The sequence below is a fragment of the Hippichthys cyanospilos genome, chromosome 13 (genome assembly GCF_059441005.1).
Source record: "Hippichthys cyanospilos isolate Australia breed blue-spotted pipefish chromosome 13, RoL_Hcya_1.0, whole genome shotgun sequence".
NCBI classification, from domain to species: domain Eukaryota; kingdom Metazoa; phylum Chordata; class Actinopteri; order Syngnathiformes; family Syngnathidae; genus Hippichthys; species Hippichthys cyanospilos.
In genome coordinates this window covers 18,451,751-18,473,192 of record NC_142381.1, presented here as the reverse complement: position 1 = coordinate 18,473,192, position 21,442 = coordinate 18,451,751, and the positions used below count along the sequence as shown (strand labels likewise).

The 21,442-nt window shown below is 39.8% G+C and overlaps 1 protein-coding gene across 3 annotated transcripts in view; it reads left to right on the top strand.

The window, feature by feature from the left end:
• The window catches only part of uvssa (UV-stimulated scaffold protein A), a 46,699-nt gene that overhangs the window by 2,710 nt on the left and 22,547 nt on the right, over positions 1-21,442 (top strand). For 2 of the 3 annotated variants that reach the window (XM_088432229.1, XM_088432230.1), the window contains exons 4-7: positions 2,061-2,237; positions 5,825-5,945; positions 7,998-8,471; positions 20,117-20,226. In XM_088432229.1, coding sequence (XP_088288355.1) covers positions 2,061-2,237; positions 5,825-5,945; positions 7,998-8,471; positions 20,117-20,226 — 882 coding nt within the window. The remainder of the gene's footprint in view (positions 1-2,060; positions 2,238-5,824; positions 5,946-7,997; positions 8,472-20,116; positions 20,227-21,442) is intronic. The other variant, XM_088432231.1, reaches the window with a different exon arrangement.

Genomic DNA, 21,442 nt, shown 5'->3' with positions numbered 1-21,442 from the left:
TGAACAAATATCAACCTATCATTTTTAACAATAGTCTGAGTGAAATTATGAATCATAACTGCTTATAAAGAGTTAGAGTTTTTGCCAGAACTCTCTTACATAATGCCATAACTCGTCAATGAAGATGGCTGAGTAAGACTGAGACTGCTTCAGACTCCACATTAGGACTGAGCATCGGAGTGAAAAGACAGCGGCGCCACGCCTTCACCCACGCTTGGCTCCTCACTCATACTGTTGTCCAAATAAACCATCAAACCTTAATCAAAAAAACAGGAGCCAAAGCTAAAACTTAGTCTTCACTTCAATCATTTTTGTCCTTTTATGACAAAAAACATTAAACCAGCTTCACAATGCCTAGCGTGCATGCAACTACAGGTATGCTGTGCCCTGGTGTAATGTGTTCCCCTGGCAGTAGACTGCAATAAGCAATCATGCCCACTCAGAGGCATACACATGTTTTCATCCTTCAACCTCTGGTGTAATTATTTCAAAAACCATTTGTAGAAAGTTACATAAAACAACATTTACATTTGAGCACATACACTACAAGTAAAAAGCTGGGGTTTCCTGCCCTTAATTTACGAGATTATGCATTTTGGGGGGATTTTTAAAACATCTGTCATGCATTTCCTGGCTAAGAGCCAATCAGACTGAGTTTGACACGTTGCTTATTGGTTGCTTTAATGCCGTCATCTTTTTGCCTGTGAAATGGCAGCCCAGAATGGTTTGCTCCACTGCATGAAAGCAATTTGTTCATTAAAATCATATTCAAAAAGTAAACACAAAAACTCTCAGTTATGCCTGGGTGCATGTATGTACCGAATTCTTGTTGCCTATTTAGACTGCGTTTATACTTCCATACTCCCTCCCATGTGTATGGCAGTTTAAACATTTCTCTGAAATTTGAACGATTCAACCGGGTGATAAATCATAACCAACTGTGACAGGTGACACAGGCGGTGATTTTTACAATGACAGATTAAGATGACAGATGATATATACTGTTCTGTCGGGTTTAGTCTGTCGACGGACTGATGGTAAGTCTGTCAGTACCAATGGACTGCCCACCTCTGCAATTAAATTAAATTCCTAAGAATAGACTCGTTTCATCATGCCTATTATCAGAGTAGTAATGTTGGGGGTGGAAATATTTTGAGTGTGTGAGGTGCAGTTCCATGATCTCCTTATTTAAGGGAGACATTTACTAAACTGACCTTCCATCATCAATGGATTTTGGCTGAATTGCTATCACCACACGTCATTGTTAAACTTCATATTTCAAGTGGGATTAAATTCAAGTTAAATATTAGTAAAATAAAATATAAGTAAAATACAAATAAAACATTACACTAAAAAAACTTTGCTGATTGTCAATAGTCCGCTGAGCACTCTCTCAGTCAATCTGTCTTGCCATTTTCATACTCCGTTTTAGCAGTGACAACAACCATTTAGTACTCGGTGGAGCAAGAAATGGCCCTGTCAATGACTTGACGTCACATCTGTTCCCAAAATTTCCGATCTCCAAAGCTAGTTTCAATAGTAAAGAAAAAAAAAAAAAACAATATATATTGATAGACTAATATGAAATGCTTCTGTCATGACATATTTTTCAGCCATATCACCCAGCTCTAGTTTCTTCTCATTTCACATACATATGAGTGAGTCAGATGGCATTTCTTTCAAAGACACATCTTGCCAACAAAAGACAAATCAATATGCATCTCGATATATTCTCTGACATGATAAGCAGTGACCAATGTAAATTGTGGTGCACTAATGAGAGTACTTTTGAGGGTGTATTTTAGTGTTGGTCATTTAGTCTTGACAATTGATTGGAATCAGGACTAACATTATGGATTCTCCCGGGATCATTCAAATTTAAATTTTTCCAATCTCTGTCATGGTGTCTTGTCCACCAACTCAAACAAAATCATAGCCGAGATCAATGAAGAAATGCACACCCTGACTAGTCATCGGTTGTGGTAGGTAGGTATTCACTGTATCCACTGTATAGTATAGTTTGTCTAATCTTATTTCGATCTTTTCTTCCTCTTTGGCAGGAGTTCTTAGAGTTGACTGTAGAGACCAATTTTGAGCGGCCCCTGCCCCCACCCCAACAAGCAGCCAAGAAACTACGGTCACTTGCTGTCCAGACAATCCAGTCCTGGCAATCCTCTTATGGGTCAGCCTATAAGAAGTTGGAGTTGGGTTATCACTTTCTCAAACAGTTTAAAAAGGTGAGCAATATGAGGCAACAAGTGTGGCCAGGTGTCGTTTAAGATTCAAATGCACCTTTAATTAATCTAACTCAGTCCTTTAATAAATTGCCCAATCCATCCGCTAATGTCTGTTACATCACTATTATTTTCAATCCTAGAGAATATCCAAATTTGGAGACGTTTTGCTTTTTAAAAGGAGTGGTCCTTAACCCGTTTGAAAGGCTGGCACTTTTATATATATATTTTTTGTGCATACTTTGAAACACTCATGTTTCACTCATAAAATATAATACTGGGATTGCATTGCAATTTATGTCATATCATACTGTAACTCTTCAAGAGATCGGATGTTAAAAAAATGTTTTCAAAAATATTGTAGGTTTTAAGATTCAAGAGATTTACAGTGAACCCTCGCTACTTTTCGGTTCCACTATCACGGTTTCGCCACATCATGGATTTTTTTTTCCATTACGCGGATTCACCATATTGCAGATTTTTTCGGCATTTTGCTTGTTCAAATCACTCGATTGGGGTAGCTTCGTTTAGTTTGTGCTGTTTACAGTAGATTTGCAAAGGAGAACACCACTCAGAAATTTCACTTACCTTTGGGGATTCCAAGCTTTTCTCCCTCAGCACCCTTATTCATTTTTTGTGTTGCGTGTCTCTAACTGTACAGAAAAAATTCTCCGATGGGGGGGGGGGGTTTAAACGTTGCAATCAAGTGGCTGATACGGTCCCATTAATGCCCTGCTATCGCTATCTTGGCACAGTAACAACAGTTCAACAACTATTAAAATGGGACGTAAAATACTGTACATACCAGGTATTCTAAGGTCCGCAAACGGGCAATAAAAGCAAAATATTACGTGTCGCCTCGATGCACACACTTCCTTTGCGTCGCCCAGTGCACTCTCGTGTCATGTTGTGTGGCCTGCAAATCAAATGCGTCACTTGTTTTGCTGTATACTAGGGCTGCATGATTATGGCCAAAATAATAATCACGATTATTTTGGTAATTTTTGAAATCATGATTATTAGTTACGATTATTAAATAATGTTTAGTCAAACATGTCTATTGAGTGCCTTTTTTTTAAACAAGCAGTATATAAACAAGGCTTCAAAACGCAATACTTAGGAATAATAATAATAATAAACTAAAATAAATAGAGTAAATAATAATTAAGACAAATTCACTCAGGACATGGCAAAAACCTGGCACACGGGGCAAAACAGCTGACTTAATGGAGTGCAAACCAATGAACAAAAATGAAGCCTACCTAGAACCAAGCCCATTATTTACTTTTAAGCAAATTTTAATCAATTAGCAATCAAAATGTCATATTCTGTCATTTCAAACCAATTTTATTTTGATTTTTCAAAATGTGTCTCAATTGACAGCTAGCACTCTATATATTAGGAATCGGGATAAACTCAACAACATTTCACACTGGTAAATATATTAGAATGAGAAAAGCAGAAGCTTCTGTCATGCGAACATAAGGAAACATTACCCCCTGGTGGTAGAATGACAAAGTGATTGATTTGACTTATAGGTACCCGGCTAATTAAATCTTAATATTACAGAGGAGCACATTAATTAATCGTGGCAGCCAATATCGTGATCGTGATTCAAATTAGATTAATTTTGCAGCCCTACTATGTACATATACGGTCTGAACACAGCATGACTTCAACAATGGCACAACAGCAGCTGTCTGCAATAAGCAGTGCGGTGCACACATTTTATTTTGTTTCTCTTTACTTTAATTCAATTTGCATTGTTCACTGTGAAGAGCCGTCAGGGTTCTACCTGTATGTTAAGCCTTTTTGATTAGTGGCCCAAGGCAAAATTGTGATGGCCCTGCCAGAACCAACATTGGCCATGTGTATTGCTAGTGTTGGGCAGATTCCTCATATGCCACATCATGGTCACTTTAATATTGTTATCAAAAATCTATACTATTAGTTGTTTTTAGAGTGGGGCACTGTTTTAATTTGGATAATTCCTGTTTTAGATTGAACACAAAATAAATACATCTAAATGTGTTAGTCCTACCGAGAACTTGGTTATTCCAAGTACCTTGCACACATACTTTCACACATCTGGTGTTGGATTTCAAAATACATCTGAATTCTGCATTTTCAACCATTAAACTTAGAAAAAAAAATCATAAAAAATTCAAATTTGTTATCCCGCAAACAAACGAGTTCTAGGGAAGACTAGTGTCTCCCAGGTAACGCACCTTAATAAAAGACTTCTGCCGTAATGCAGAAGGTACTCAAGCTAATGTTTACATCCCCATTTATGGTTTTATGGTTCCTAGTACGCCAAAGGCATTTACAGTGGGCTCCCGGTTTATGAAATAAATCCATTCCGTGGTTGGGATCATAACACGAATTCGCCGTATGGCGGACAATCCAAACCTATGTTAATTCACTAATGCATGTAAAACCCCTGGTAAAAACATCAAAAAATTATATACATATTGAAGAATTGTATCAAACTAATATAGTAATCATATACTACATCATATACTACATATATGATGAAATAATTGTATATATGTATATATGTTATTATATAAACACATTGCTTGCACAGCTCTTAACCCACTCACTCTCATATACACACAAACACACCTATAAACGTACACATACAGTCACACTACAGACAAAAATAGTTCCTTATATGGTATTATTTTGAAATGTGTAACCGCCTTCTTCGTAATCTTTCTAATAAAACAAGGAGGAGAGCCCGAGAACACAGGAGGACCTTGGTGCTCTCTCCCTCTTTTGCAAAAGATCGTGTTTGACTCAGAGTTTTGGCTTTTCTCCAGTCTCTTATTATTGATAACTCTAACAATATATATAATATACATGTATAAAATTAAATAACATCAAAAATAAAAAATATAGAAATGATTTATTTACTTTTAAGTGACGAGCTTGTTCAAGCCATATTCCCTAGTGAGGGTCGCCTAGCCTAGGCTAGTTTAGCCTTCTTCGTATTTCTTGATTATCTCCAGCTTCATTTCCATATATATCATCCTTTTACTTCTCTCTTTAATATCACCAGCATTCTTGGGACCCATGGCTAACCCATTCAAGTTTGAATTGTTATTATTTATGCACAATAAATAGTTATTTTAAGCACTCAAGACGAGATCCAGTCCGTAGCATGCCACCATTTTGACAGTGACACCGACCAGTATCTTAGGGAGTCGTGACGCAGACCAATAGCAAACCAGCATCTGAGTGACGCGTTGCAGCACAGGCAGTTTGACGGAACTAGAAAATAAGAGCAATTACGTAAGATGGAGACAAAACAACACAAATTCAGCCAACCCCTAGGGTCATGACATTTGTTTTTGTCGTAAAGCGGGAAAAATACTGTAAAGAGGGGACAAAAAAAACATTGCAGTCCACGTCTTAAGCTGAAAAAAACGTAAGGCGGGGATGTCGTAAACCGGGCATCCACTGTACTTGATTGAACCTCTCAGTATTGGAAAAAACTGTCACCCTCTGCTCTAAGGAGTGTATTCTGAATCATCTACAAATTAAGAAATTGTGAATGTTACCTCATATGGCAATTTTTGTTTTTTCAGGTGGACTTTCAGGATGCAGAGGCCCGGACAGTTGCAGATCAGGAAAGAGAGACTGAGAGACAACGGAACATGGAAAGGATATGCAATGAAAGACTGAAAGCAGCCACTAGAGACTTTGAAGGTAAACACAAAGTACAAATCTCACAAAAGGGATTTCGGGGAAAATTTCAGGTGAATCTAAAATGCTCAAAAGGTGAACGAATTTTGATTTATCTGAATATGTTATTTCCAACTTCTTTTTGTGCTTTTCGAAACCTTGCTTGTCTCTGTTACTGCCTTGTCGAGAGATAGTCGTTGACAGTTATCCTCACACTGTCAAGGTATTCATTTCTTTATATTGAAAACTCCACCTTCAAAATGAATTTCCAGTAAAGCACAGTGGTGAATGGCCTGTGTATCTAGCCTGTGCTACCTGCTTTATTTATTGATCGCTAGTTGGAGGACACAAAAAGACTTGTATCACAAGCCTGCCAGCATTTCCTTCAAGTTGGAAGTTGGAAATTTGGTTGGTTCAGATTCTAAAAAAAATGAAATTAAAAACAAATAAATTAAAACAGCACAATAGTTTTTTAAAATTTATTTATGTATTTTTATACAGGCCTACAAATCTGAGTCTGAAGGCTTTGGGAATATTATGCTGCCTTGCTCAACATTTCTTAATTGATTCAAACGTTGCATTTCCAAAAAGTTCAGATCAGTAAGTGAATCTTATTACTCTCTAAGTATTTCAAAGCACAAAAAAAAAATCAAATCAAATTTTACCTCAGGTAAATATAATACTTATAAAGTGCACATAAGATGAACTCGCCATTAACGACAAACTAATGGGAACCCTCAGCTTGTCCCTTCCTCATACATACTGTATGCAATGTCGGGAGTCTCAAACACACTTTTGAACCTGCGCCTTTTCCAAGCTCATCTGGTTTGGTAACAAATAGGACAAGAATCCATTCCTTGTCAGTTGGGGCAGTGGGTCCTTTTTGGCTGTAAAGAAGCGCTCAAAGTATTTACTATGAGAAATGACTACTTCAAGTAGGACACCTGGTATTGCTGGTTAAAAGCTTTCTTTTTCTTTGAGTTTGTAGACTCATCACCTGTCTCTTGACTGGGCTTTTTCCTTTTCCCAAAGTCGACTTACTTATTTTACTTCTTTGTGAGTGAGATTTTGCCGCACAAGTGACCGAAACGAATCCAAGAGAATCTGTCCAATTTTCAAAATAAAATATCTTTCAGACGCGGCTCTTATGTAAAACACAAATAGTTCATTATTTCAGCCTGGTGCCAGTTGATACCCGATTCGGGACCGGCGGTTGGGGACCTCTGTTCTCGTTGGCTTTTACTTGTAGTCACACATTATATACGAATACTGTATACATGCTTGTATCCTTATCCGACGTTCAGATGGAGCGCGAAGAGCGGACGGTTTTGTATTGTAGTCAATGGAGTTCGTGCGACGGCCGCGATAAGACGTCGGGCGACGCAATGGCAGATGAGTATTGCAGTAAAGCGAGGGGTGATGAGATAGCTCAGGTGACAAGCTTCGTCCAGGACCAATATGGGAGAACTATGCATCTATGATTGACATGTTGCCAAACCACAACTATTTGTGTTCGTTTTCAACAAGTTTATTTATGTATTTATTTATTTTTGAGTGATAAGTGTTTTAGACATGTCAGTGAACTGTATACTGCACTTGTCATCATGGCAATAAACAAGCCACAAGTTGTGAAAAAAGAAAAAAAGAGCTCTTGCATATACTCCGACAGCCATTCCATCTTAAAAGAAGAGCATTTCTTTTTTACTTTGGCTTGGTGAGTGGATGCGTCGCTGCTCGTTCATTTCGCGAGGCAAAGGGGTTAGCGTATCTTAATTCTGCACTGTTGTTAGCCCTGTATTTGTAACCCCTTTATATGCAGGGCAAGTTTCAATGTGTGATTGGATGAATAGTGTAAGTGAAACATATCATATCATTAGCTTGACATTTGTCAGTCACTGTGCAAAGTGATACAGAAAACAATAGTATTGGTCTAATTAATCAGATATAAGGTCTAATATTCGATATTATTTAATATGTTTATATTGCATTTTGATTTATGTGCAGCATAGATTTTCTCAGTTTAGAGCATTAGGAACATTGGCAGTGACTCACGAAATTTTTATTTTTTTTCCACAGAGCTCTCCCCAGATATTGAGGTGGCACTGACAGAATTAGACTCCTGTTTTAAGCTGCTTTTCCCTCTGTTCCCTCCTCCAGAAAGGCTCATGACAAAAAGCTGTCAGCTCACACAAGTAACCACTACATGTTTGTCAGATGATGAACTGCCATGCTGTAGCAAAAACCTGCATGACAGAATGGAGAGGATACAAAAGAGCAAGGAGGAGGTGAGAAAAGCAAAAAACAATGACAGTGGAGAAGAATGGGACAAGAAAAGAATGAAGCAGAAGCAGAAACAGTATTTAAATGGATTAAACAACAGTGACCCACAGAATAAAGAGGAGATGGACGAAGAATGCAGGTATAAGATGGAACACAAGGACAAACGCAGATTTGAAGCAGAAGAGCAAGACCTTCTTCATGGAGACAGTTTTATTCAAAACTCCGGCCTTATATCTCGATCTTATTGTTTGGATTTGAAACTTAGCCCTGGTAAGTGCACTTTTTCTATACAAAAACAATTATATATACAGCGGTACAAGAAAGTTTGGGCACCCCTGAACATTTTCAAGATTTTTCTTTATAAAAAATTGTTGTTGTTGTTTCGGCTCAGCAATTTCAGTAAAATATATCATATAGCATATAAACACTGATATTTCAGAAGTGAAATGAAGTTCATGGGATTTCCAGAAAATGTGCAATAAATATTTAAACAAAGGTAGGAAGGTGCATACATTTTGGCACCCTGATTGTTTTATTGATATGATATATCTTTAGCGCTAATATTGTGGGGAAAGAATTATTTGGCAAGCTCATAGCTCATTGACCCATGGCTTACATCAGTGCTCCTCAAATAGTGGTGCAGGCCCCCCTGGGGGGAGCACAAGATGATGCCAGAGGGGGCGCGAATGACTGCAGAGAAAAAAACTGTGTTTTTGTCATGTAGAAGTATGATTGCAATAAAACAATATCTTTTAAAATTTTATTTTTAGTTTCAGGCACTTTCATGCACTCTTTTTATGTTTTAGACTAAACTAACAAACCTAGTGAGGAAATGGAAGACCATAGGCACAGTTCAAGTTGAGGCCTGAAGTGGCTGGCCAAGATAAATCTCAGATAAGCAGAGGTGAAAAATGGTGAGAACAGTCAAACTCAACCCATAGACCATCTCCAAACATATAGCATGATTTTGCTTCAGAAGGTGTCACTGTGCATCGTTCAGCTATTCTGCTCTTTTTGCGCAAGGAGATGCTGTATGGCAGAGTAATGCAGCAGAATCCCTTTCTGCGCACATGCCCCGAACAGAGTTGCTTTAGGTATCCAAAAGCACATATGGACAAGCTAGCTTAATTTTGGAATAAGGTCCTGTGGACTGATGAAACTAAAATTGAATTACTGTATTTGGATATAACAAGGGGCTGTGTGCATTTCAGAGATTTCCAAAGGTCTGGTTAACGTCATCTTTGCTTCTCTCTGCCTGTTGACAACAATGTGTGCTGGGTTGCGTTTAATGAGTGACACGGCACATCCCTGTGGAGTTACAATCTACTCCCGCCCCAATATCCGCTTTTACACCCACAGGGACGTGCCGTGTTAGTCATCAAACGCACCTACAGCAAAGGCACACACATTGTCGAGGCAGTAGGTGCACGCATACTGTACACTGTCGAGGCAGAAACACAATGGAGCAGATGTTCACCAGACCATTGGAAATATCTTACCTGGATTTCTTTTCAAATAAAATGTTTTTTCAAGTGTAAACTATCCATTGTTAGCATGTTTGATCATGTACAAAGTGCAGGCGCTACTTTGCGGGTTTTCCTTTTTGCGAGGGGATTCCGGTCCCCATTAACCGTGAAAAATGAGGGATCACTGTGACCACTTTGTAAAATGAAAAAAAACCGTGCGCCAGGCACGCCGTAACCCTGGCGTCCACTGAATGATGTTTTCACAAGGTGCTTGGAGTTTAGGTGTTTGTGTGTAAATGACAGTCATTAGCTACATAAGGATCATCCAAATGGTTTTTGCATAATTTGCAATTGACAACTCATAAACATGTTCTTGATATGAATTACAACTGGCTATATATTAGGTATATGCACACTTTGTGCTTTTTTTTTTAAATCAATTGCTGTCTGACAGTGTTTGACAGGGTATATTTTGCTTCTTCTGAGTTAGATTGCACAAGTCGATGGAGTAGGTTTTGAAAAGAGTTTCTAATCATGTTGGGATCAGCTGTCATTTTATAATGATCATGTTGTCTTACAGTGGTATGCGAAAGTTTGGGCACCCTTGACAATTGGCATTATTTATGTTCACCAAGCATTGGTTGTTTTAATTCACAACTTAATTTTGATATATCAAATAACGAATGAACACAATCAATTATTCAAAGTGATATTGGCTTGTCCAAATTTGCAAATTGCACTGCATTGTTGACCGATGCACAGCGACACCGTCCGCAGCAAGATATCCTTGCAAGTCTTTGGAGATGGTCTGGGGGTTGTTTTTAACCATTCTGACCATCCTTCGTCTTTGCCTCTCCTGAATTTTTGTTGGTCTACCACTTTTGGGCTTAACAAGAATTGTATCTGTGGCCTTCCATTTCCTCGCATTTTTCCTGGCAGTAGAAACTGACAACTGAAATCTTTTGGACAGCTTTTTGTAAGCTTCCTCTAAACTGTAATGCTGGTTAATCTTGGAATTTGAAATTATAGTTAAAGTTGTTTTGAGCTTTCCATGTTGCAGTTCTTCAGAGAGTCAAACAGAATGAAAATGGGATTTTTGCCACCTTAAATACTTTTGTCATTATTGGATGCACCTCTCAATTAAGTTCAAGGCTTAACGAGCTAACCAAAGCAACTTTGTTTGTCCAATTATCTTGTGATGATTAGTTACAGGCCATCAAAGCAGCAAAATGACAAGGGTTATCACGTTTTTGCACAGCCTATTTTTTATGTTGGATTTAATTTCATACAATTGCATATTATGAATACTTAAAATCTGTGTTTGAAAATCAAACTAACACTTAGCTCTTATGGGCGAATGAAGGAAATGCCACCAAGATAATTTTGTGTGAAGTCAGAGTCCATTATTATACAGTCTCTTAGGGGTGCCCAAACTTTCTCATACCACTGTATGTTTTCACAAACTACCACCACAATTTAAAGAGTGTCTCCCAGTAATACGCCTGTGATTTCTGCATCAAGCTAATCATGCACTGTACTCATGACATATGTGTAAAATGATGCCGTTTCTTCAGCGCCAGGTATATTCAGAGGGAGTCTGATTTCAGCATGGTTAAAAGCATCCCTCCTGTTATCTGAAAACCACCAATCTGTATGATTGAATCTTCTGAGGGCTGTAACAATAATTCAACATTTTGTTGTGTTGGTTGCGGTTCTGCATCATTAGATGGTGTAGTGTATAGTGGATTGTGTTAATTAGTGTGTAGTTAATTCATTAGTTTGTTGTATTGGTTGGTACTCCATGCCAGTAGGTGGCACCGTGGATTGCTCTGTATTGCGACTCTTCACAAATGCATTTACCTACCTGAAGACAGTATTATTTCAATGACCTTGATGGTTCAACACAGTTTTGTTTTTTTTCCTTTTTTTCAATGTAACCAATGTTTTTTCAATGTTTTTTTCAATCTAACCCTAACCCTATCACGTTAACATTGCAAAATTTACACCACTGCAAATATGCGCTGCTTGCACTATGAAGCAGGGAGACTCCCTTTACCGTTATGCAATCATCTTTCCATCTTCAGGTTTCATCTTTCATACCTCTAATCTGATTTACATTTCATCTCAAATAAACTAGCATAAAAGTAGAAATTTGCGGTACAAATTTTACCATGTCACAGGTGCAATGCATGGGTAGTGTAACAGCCTCAGAAGCAACTGCCAGAAGCAGGTGCTTGGCTCAAGAACACTTCAACTTGGTCACAATGATTGGGGGATCGAACTCACAGCCTCTTGGTGTTTGATCAGTGATTAATCGCAGTGGCAGTCTGTGCATTTCACACAGGCCTTCAGAGATGTCCTACTTAGTCCGACTCTAATACTGTAAATACTCCTCATAATACCATCATTTATGACACCATGACTGGAAAAATCAGAGACAGAAGCACATGAACGCATTGCACACATGTTCTGGCAGTCCATCGTAGTTGAAGATGACGTAGCTTCCATTTTGTTGATCTGGATAGTGGCTATCGATGCTGCTGACGGTGCCACGCTGTGTGACAATGAAGCAGGAAAAGATTGAAGATGGCTGGGGCCATTACGCACCCCTGCTTCACCCCTACTTTCACAGGGAAAGAGGGGGACTGTCCACTGCCTACAAGTATGCAGGCCTGCATACCCTCCTGAAATTGTTTTAAAATGCTGAGAAACTTGGGGGACACATCAAATTTCGTGAGGATGCTCCAGAGTAAGTCATGGTCAACTGTGTCAAAGGCCTTGGTCAGGTCAATAAAGGTGATGTAGAGGTCTTTGTTTTGTTCCCTGCATTTCTCCTGGATTTGACGGGCAGCCAAAATCATGTTCATTGTGCTTCGGTTCTTTCTGAAGCCACACTTTGTATCTGGGAGGATGCCCTCTGCCCTAATTGTTAGGCGAGACAACATAATTTTTGCAAGTACCTTGCCAGCCACTGGAGAGAAGGGAGATGCCATGACTATTACCACAAGATGATTTATCTCCTTTTTTCTTGTAAATAGTGATGATGTTGCTGTATTTCCATTCCTGAGGTAGGCCCTCACTGTGCCAGATGATTAGTAAAAGGTCAAGCAGTTTCTGCTTCGGAACGTAACGACCCTTCTTTAATATCTCAGCCGGAATTCCATCAGGGCCAGGGCTCTTGTTGTTTTTGAGACTCCTGTTGGCAGTAAGGACCTCACTTAACGTGGATGGATCATCGAGGGAGTGATATGGAGGGAGATCTGGGAGTGCCTTGAGCACTCAGAGGCGTTTGTTGTATTGAGCAATGAGCTGAAGTGCTCAGCCCAGCGCTTGAGAATTAGTTGTTTATCATTGATTAAAACAAGTATATCTGCAGATCTTACTGGACCGATGCTTTGATTTTTGTGGGCCATAGATGACTTTTGCAGCAGCATAGAATGGGTATGTGTTATTTGCATCTCCATATCCCTGGATCTCCCGGGCTTTTTAAAGCCACCACTCTTTTTCCATGAGCCACAGTCGTTTCTGTGCGTCAGTTCTGATTATTTTAAAATGATGGAGGCGCGATGGAGAGTGGGGATTGGAGAGCAGGGCAGCATGGGCAGAAACTCCTGTATTTCTACTGAGCTGTTGTCAAACCAGTGCTGATGTTGCTTCTGAGTAAAGCCGATAGTTTCAGAGGCAGCTTGATGTAATGTTGACCTCAGTTTCCCCACTCACTGTCCAGGTCACAGGTGGTGCCATAGTCCTCCAAGGTGGAAAGCCCCATAGCCAGCTTGCTGCGGTAGTGAGATGTACATTCTGGAGAGTCCAGCGCCCTGCAGTTCAATCGCTTTCTTGGCTGTTATTTCTTGTGAGGGGGTCGGATCTTCATCCCCAGCTTGGATCTGATCAGCCGGCGATCAGTCCAGCATTCAGCCCCACGCAAGGCCCTAGTTATGCAAACGTCTCGTTGGCGAGTGATTACATAGTCCAGCAGGTGCCAGTGTTTGAACCGTGGGTGCATCCAAGATGTTATGTGTTTCTTTTTCAACTGGAAAATTTTGTTAGTAATGAGAAGTTGGTGCTCAGAGCACAGAGAGAGGAGTCGAATGCCAATGTTGTTTATTTTCCCAGATCTGTGAGTTCCGAACACTTTAGTCCAGAGCTTGGCGTCTGTGCCAACACGGGCATTGAAATCACCCATGAAGACAACCCTGTCGGACTTAGGGTCTCTGGATAGGGCAGCCGTGAGAGTCTCATAGAAGGCATCTTTGATGTTGCTCTCAGCGTTCAGTTTGGGGGCATCCACGCTGAGTCGTGTAGCCAACCGACCTTTCACCAGGGCGATACGCCAGGTCATGAGCCGCTCACAGATACTCCGAGATGTTATTGAGTAGCTTGCTTTTTACAGCAAAACCCACTCCATAGAGCCTACATTCACCTTCTGCGAGACCCCTCCAGAAGAAGGTATAGCCTTCACCAACTTCAGTCAGGGAGTCTTCGCCAGAGAGCCGAGTCTCACTGAGTGCTGCGATGTCAATGTTGTACTTCTTAAGTTCATGTGCAATGAGCGCCGTCAGTCTATGGAGTCGCTCCATCCCGCCCTGAGTGTCGAGGAGGGTGCGGACATTCCTGGTAGCCAGATTCATAGTCATGAGTTTTCCTTTATTGTGCTTTCGAGCGCAGTAAGGGATGCCTTGGTGGCTGCGGTTGGCCACCCAGGTATGAGGAATAAGCAATTTTGAGGTCAACTTTTCCAGACCCTTCCCTAATTTGGGGTGAGCAGTGCTGACCCTGAATAGGGCTGCTCAGTCAAGGAAGATCTTGTTCCATTTCAGTCTTCACAGCGACCATCATACCCATGCGGGCCCTGTGCAGGACTCCAGCTGGGGGCTTCCAGTCACATCTTTGACCTGCCCCTGTCATTTTATCCTGTCGCCAGAGGACTTTTCAGAAAGAAGCTGAAGTTTGCGCAAAGAGTGGATTTGTGTGAGGGATGGGGCGCACAGTTCCTGCCCCCACAATTTTTGCCACACCCACCATATTCCAGTGGCAAGAGAGGAACTTGAGACGACCTTCAGGTGAGTGCAGTTGCTCGGGGCTGCCAGAGATCCAGCCTGCCAGAGACCAGGTCTGCTGGAAGCCTGCCCATATGTGTGCCCCCGAAGCACAGATTTTTCGTTTGGGGTTTACTCTTGTAGCCATGGTCCCTCCCAGGTTTGGCCCACATGGCTGTGGGGGTGCCTTCTTCCGCCTTTGTGGCCGTTGTAGTGGTTTTCACATTCACCGTCTTCCGCCAGCTCCGCTGTTGAGGTCTTCTGGATCGCACTTGGTCTGGCCTCTACCTTTTGACCTGTTTGGCTTGGGTAACCCTGCCAGGAGTGCGAGACTCCTGCCGACATACAGTAGCTCGAGAGGTCTTGGAGACATGCAAAGTGCCCCACCACGACAATGTAGCGATCCAACGAGGCACATTGCACACTCACACACATTCACATTCTTTTTTTCTATTCATCTGATAAATAACAGTGTAATGAGTAATGCATTACAAAAGTTATGTAATTACTGTAATGCAATTTGGTGTAGCGCAGTAGTGTAATCCATTACACACAAAAAATAAGTTTACTCTGTATAAACGAGAGTAACGCGATGCACAGCCATGTGTTTTCAACCTGAAAGTGGTGTGTGTGTGTGTGTGTGTGTGTGTGTGTGTTTCCCTCCCAAAAAAATTGGCAAATCCATATTCCCAGTTATTTTGGTGAGAGTAACATAAAAGTAACGCAATAGTAGTTTAATGCCTTACATTTCATCCATCCATCTATCCATTTTCTTGAGTCGCTTATCCACACAAGGGTCGCAGGCTTGCTGGTGCCTATCCAAGCTGGCTTTCAGCAGTAGTTGGGGGACACCCTGAACCATCCAATGCAAATACAGTAATATTATAATGCAACTAATTACTGTGACATGACAGTAATAAGCAATAAATAATGCATTACAGTTTTGAAGTAACTTGCCTAACACTGTAAATAAGTACACATTATAAACCCTGAACAAAACCAACTTTCAGAGAAATACATGAAACTGACATTAAGAATGTTACTCATAAAAACTTTGCAATATGTATGATACACCTAACATTTGTATCACAAACATTGTGAAATGAAATACACTTACGAGATAGCTGATTTCTGTTTTCATCTAGAATTGAAGTAGATTCTGCTTGCTGTCAATGTTAACATCGCACACATAGAATAAAGACAATCATTTAAAACATTTTTTTCATTCAATTAGTGTTCAAGGTTTAAAAGTATTCCTTTAACATGTTCATAATTAGAGATGCTTCACGGGTTACTCAGACTTATGTATATACTGATATTCTTGATTCTCCAGTTGCATGGGAAAATTGTAGTTAAATTAAAATGTTTTTTAACAGGTGTAAAAAACATTTACTTACATGCAAAACAATGTCAATACACTGTTCTCACTAACACCTGTTCCTCATATCAAATCTGTCCCCGTGGGAACCCAGTATTTATAACAATACCCGTAGTTCCGCCCGCGGGTTAATTATTTACTACCGACAATGATAGTCCAGCTTTGTGCTTCTAAACACACATATTCGCCACCTTAAGAATTTCTATAGTAAACATAACTAATAAATGACACATTGCCGTTTAAATTGGCCAATTGGGTGCAAAATCTCTCCTCATCCGCTCCGAAAACAAAACAGATTAAACGACATGGATAAGGTCGAAGTGTATTTTCTCTTGCACAGGCAGTACAGGGGAGGTGTAGGGGAAGTAGTAAATGCTTCTCTCATCATGGGTTTTCTCCTAATCATATTTATCTGCTGGGGCCGTGCTGATTTGAAAGCGCATAATAAGCGAGAAATGCTGAGAAATGGATCAAGGAAGGAAAATAACGCTTTGTGTGATTGTGTTTAGGGTTTAACCCTCTGCTGGGCACAGCAACCGCTTTCGGCAGATAATCTAAATAGGCAAAAATGGCCTTCATTAGGCACACGTTTTTCTATTTTTAAGTTCTGAACAGGCAAGAATGTTCATGATTTTAGAGAAATTGAGGGGTATGTTAGAATTTAAGCAATGGCTGTTCCGGATGCTTTCAGCCTAGTGAAGGGTTAAGACATAAAAAAAAAAAAAAAAAAAGACTTATTTTGACATATAAGATGTTCTCTGGCTATCTCTTAAACACATGCACACAAAGCAACAACTTGTACTGTATGCTTTGCATACATGTTGTATATGCTAACTATGCAAGGAGTGTGTGTTGACAAACTCTGTTCACATCCAACATACAAACCGTTATTAAATCTAACAGAAACAGTCCAGTTTAAATCCTATGTATTGGTTGCCAAGACTGGATTTGTCATAAACACAGGCTGACAGAAACACCTCTAGAACAAATATGGAGTGCACATCAAATTGGCATGAATGTAGGGATTGAAAAATCCCCCCCGCGCGCACATACACACGCACACACACACACACACACACACACACACACACACACACACACGTGTATGTGCATCATCGTCATCATCTTTGGTGTGCTTCTTAAGCCATCCATAGGATGGCGTCATTCCATCATCTATCACAGTGGTTCTTACCCGTTATTCAGTGACGTACCCCCATGACATATCTTTTCAGCCAAATAATCCTTAGCTAGTGCAAAGAATTTTGAGGTAAATAAATAATCATCCTAAAGTGTCCTCTTATGGATGATGTTGTCAAAAAGAAGTAACTTCATTATTAACACATATTTTTCCGCAAAAAAAAAGATCATTGTCAGACCTGTTCTCAAAAACATACTGTATTAAATATTTTTCCACAGAAAAATATTAAACATAAAATGTCCCGTTTTAGGGTTAAGGTAGATATCTGTTCACAAAATGAATCATTAACTTAATTAATAAATATTCATCCACAAAAATCAATCAACATAAAGTGTCAGACCCGTTTTCAGAAGAAAACAATTATAAATAAATATAAATAAATATTTGTGCACTGAAAAATATTAAACATAAATCATCCTGTTTTTGTTTTTTTTCAAAATTGAAGTTGAGTAAGCTACTGAACATAAAATTTGTTTTAAAGGATTTTTGCATGTTATTTTTTGGGGTTAATAAAAATCAAATTACCCCCTGAAGTTCCTTTAAGTACCCCCAGGGGTACTCATACCCCCATTTGAGAACCACTGATCAATCCCATATGCCTTCTGTTTCCTATGCAATGGCCCACACGTTTACAGGAATACAACCACACAGGCACACAAACAGTGTAGAAGAGGGGGCATACACCTACCTGTTGAAGTTAAGTACAGTGAGAGAATTTTTTGGGAAACTTTTTTTTTTTTTTTTTAATGAAGGAAAGCCAATTGATCTTGTGAAAATCTTAAAAAGTGGCACCAAGAGAAGGCACATAGAATGCTGTCAGTAGGAGTAGAATAATTATTGGTTGATACAGTTTCTACCGAATATATCAGCCTCCAGAACTTGTCCAGACAGGTAGAGGGAAGGCAGGAACTGCATTGTAAACCATATAATTTATTGGCAAATCTTACGTTAAAATTTCTACAGTGTACTGTATGCCATGTCTCCAACCACGGAATGTAAGGTTCCGAATGTCAGGCTTGAGTATAACTTAGTAAGGTAAGTACTTAAACTTCTCCCAAAAATTGACTTGTCAAAATGAAATAGCAAATTTGACACTGAGCTCGCAGTTTTGCAGATAAAATACATCAATTTCTTCTGCCTCTTATGTCTGGTGTCAGCCTAAACACTCTCCAAAATATGGTTTCTTTTGGAAGGTTTCTTTCACTGATATTGATACTCAAAAATGGACGCCCAACTCAAAGCCATTTTCCAGAAAACTGACAACAGGTATCATGTTCAACCTTACTTTATTGAAAGATCAAATTCTTTTTAAAAAGATATTTAAAACTGGGATTGTGTTTCTGATATTGTACGTTCAAGACTTCGAAAACATCTCAGCAGGGCAAATCAAAAAGACTTTGGAAATTTCTATTTGTACAGTTTCAATCAAAGGTTCATCATTGATGAGGGTGGACGTGGGGGGGATGCTTACCTTGGCAGTGGGGAGAAATTAGCCTCGAGCTGCAACGTTGCTGTTTGGGTTTTCGCTCAAGAGTAAGCAAAATTAGTCGTTGACCTGGGGGAAGGCAGCCAAATGATTGGCTGAACTCTTCCTTCATTCATTCTACATTGGTGTCGAAGTTGCTGGTTGAAAGCTTTACTTATGGCAGGCTTTTATTGCCGCTTACCAAGTCATAACTGCACTATTTCATCAAATGTGAAATTGTGAAGAGTTCAATGTTGTTGTAAAACATAAAATGTGTGCACTGTGTATATTGTTATTTCATCTTTTTGGTGGCCAGCCAGCTAGCTTGGGGTTGTGACTTATTGGCCTAGCTGGAAATTGTTTTTTTGACTATTTTGAATGCATCTGCGCATTTCATGGTCTCTAAAGTGCAATGGAAATTCATATTTTAAAATTGCCGCAAATATAATGGTCTAGACTTGACAGTTGTGAAAATAAAAACAGCGGAACCCCTCACACTGTGAGAGGCCTGCACACCCTCCCCGATATTGTCCAGTGCCTCTCCCAATGGAAACACAAAGGGGGTGGTGCAGTATTGGGTGTGTCCAGAATTTGTTTCTGTGGGATGTCCGGTTTGGATTTCTGGTTTCATTAAATAATTAAATGTCTTTTACGTTTTGTGTTCAAAAGTAGCATTTGGGCTTTGCCCTCAGGAGTTTTTGTACACACAAGACTTAAAACGGACTCTTGAGTATTTTTAGTATTTTTACTAAACTTGAATATGAAATACCTAAAAATCTTGGTTGTATTGAGATCCAACTACATCTAATCACCTTTGAATCATCTGAAACTTTCTTGGGTGTCAAAATCTTTGTCAACAAGTGTATCAGAATTAACAATATGAATGAATAACATAAAAAAATGTATAAAGTAAAAGTCCTTGTAAATCCAGGTGTACTATTATGGTCTTTTCCCATACTAAGGGTTGAAGTGTAATACATGTAAGCTGGTCTCTGAATATCAAGCTTCTCCAGTCAAGAAGATGAGTCAAGTCAGCCTCCACACTACCGCAAAACCTAACAATAAATGCCCTAAATATTGCAGTGATGTCAGTGTGTTACTTAGTGTGTTTACTAAAAACTTAGTTTTGAAGTTGGCCTCACCATGTTTGCTGCATATTCTGTTATGGATAGCATCAACTATTTTTGCTGCATTGTACATCCCTTGATGCATTTTTATAATGATTCCATGTCTAATAAGAAGTGGGACAATTTGAGAAATATTATTTTATACAAAATGTGTTACATTCACAGGATTTCAGTGATTTTACAGACATTGTATGAATTTCGTATATGTATTTTTATGTTCCTTTTTTATTATTCTGACACAGGTCTTCATGTAGAGGAGACAGATGATAATGAAGCTGTAGTTTCTACAGTGTTAGATCTACAACGACTATTAATAACCAAGCATCTACCAGCTGTGCGCCAGTGGGTTCAGGTTTGTACATGCGACCCATATGCACCAAATAATATTGCTGACAAGAGGCCTGTCTCTATTCATACTTAAGACCCACTCAAAGTCAGCTCTCAACTTAAGTGTGACATGATTCATTGCGGACTGTAACAATAACCATATTTGCATACAAAGTACATCGAGTAAACTTAGACATGCAAAGACCAAAACAGTTAATTAATAAAATAGAATCAATAAACGCGGTAAAACATTACAACAATGCCAAATCTCATGTGAGTCAAAAGCCATAGAATAAAAATGTCTAAAGATGAGTTATAAAAACAGCAAGAGGCTTGTTAAGTCTTTATTGGAAGGTAATTTCACTGATAGACCGGCAATAAAAATTGTTCTTGGGGCAGGACCTCATCCCCTTTTTCTGATTGAGGACCATGGTCTCAGATTTGGAGGTGCTGACCTTCATCCCAGTCCCTTCACAACCTGCTGCGAACCGCTCCAGTGAGAGTTGTAGGTCACGGTCTAAACAAGTCAACAGCCTTACGTCATCTGCAAATAGCAGAGATGCACTGCTGGCACCCCCACACCTGACCCCATCAATGTTTTGGCTGCGCCAAGCATGTTGAGTTGGTAACCATGGCCCGGATGAAAACCACACTGCTCCTCCTGAATCCAACGTTGACTTCCTGATAGACCATCTTCTCCAACACCCCTGAATAGACTTTACCGTGGAGGCTGTGATCCCACTGTAGTTGGAACACACCCTCCGGCCCCCCTTCTTATAAAGGGGGGCCACCACCCGATCTGCCAATCCAGGAACACGGTCCCTGATGTCCACGTGATGTTGCAGAGGTGTGGCAACCAGGACAGCTATACATTTAGAGCCTTATGGTCTTATAGGGAAGGTCTGGTAAGTATTTTCCCTACGTCCCAAATTGAGGTTAGCAGCGTCCCATCTTCACTGTACAGTGTTAATGGCGCACTGCTTCTACCTCCTGAGACGTCGGATGTTGGACCAGAAAAAAAAAAAAAAAAAATAGCACTGTTCTCCCCTGACTGGCCGAGCAATCTGTCATTAAGCCCAAGGGGCACTTCTAGGCAGTAATCGACCAATGAGGGCAGGAGCTGTAACCCTCTCCTGCTCTTATCGTTTGTAATGAATTGGAATATCAAGTGTGATCCTCCTGACTACGTACAGCCAAGACATGGGAAGAAAAGGCATAACAGTATATTTACTGTGTAAGGT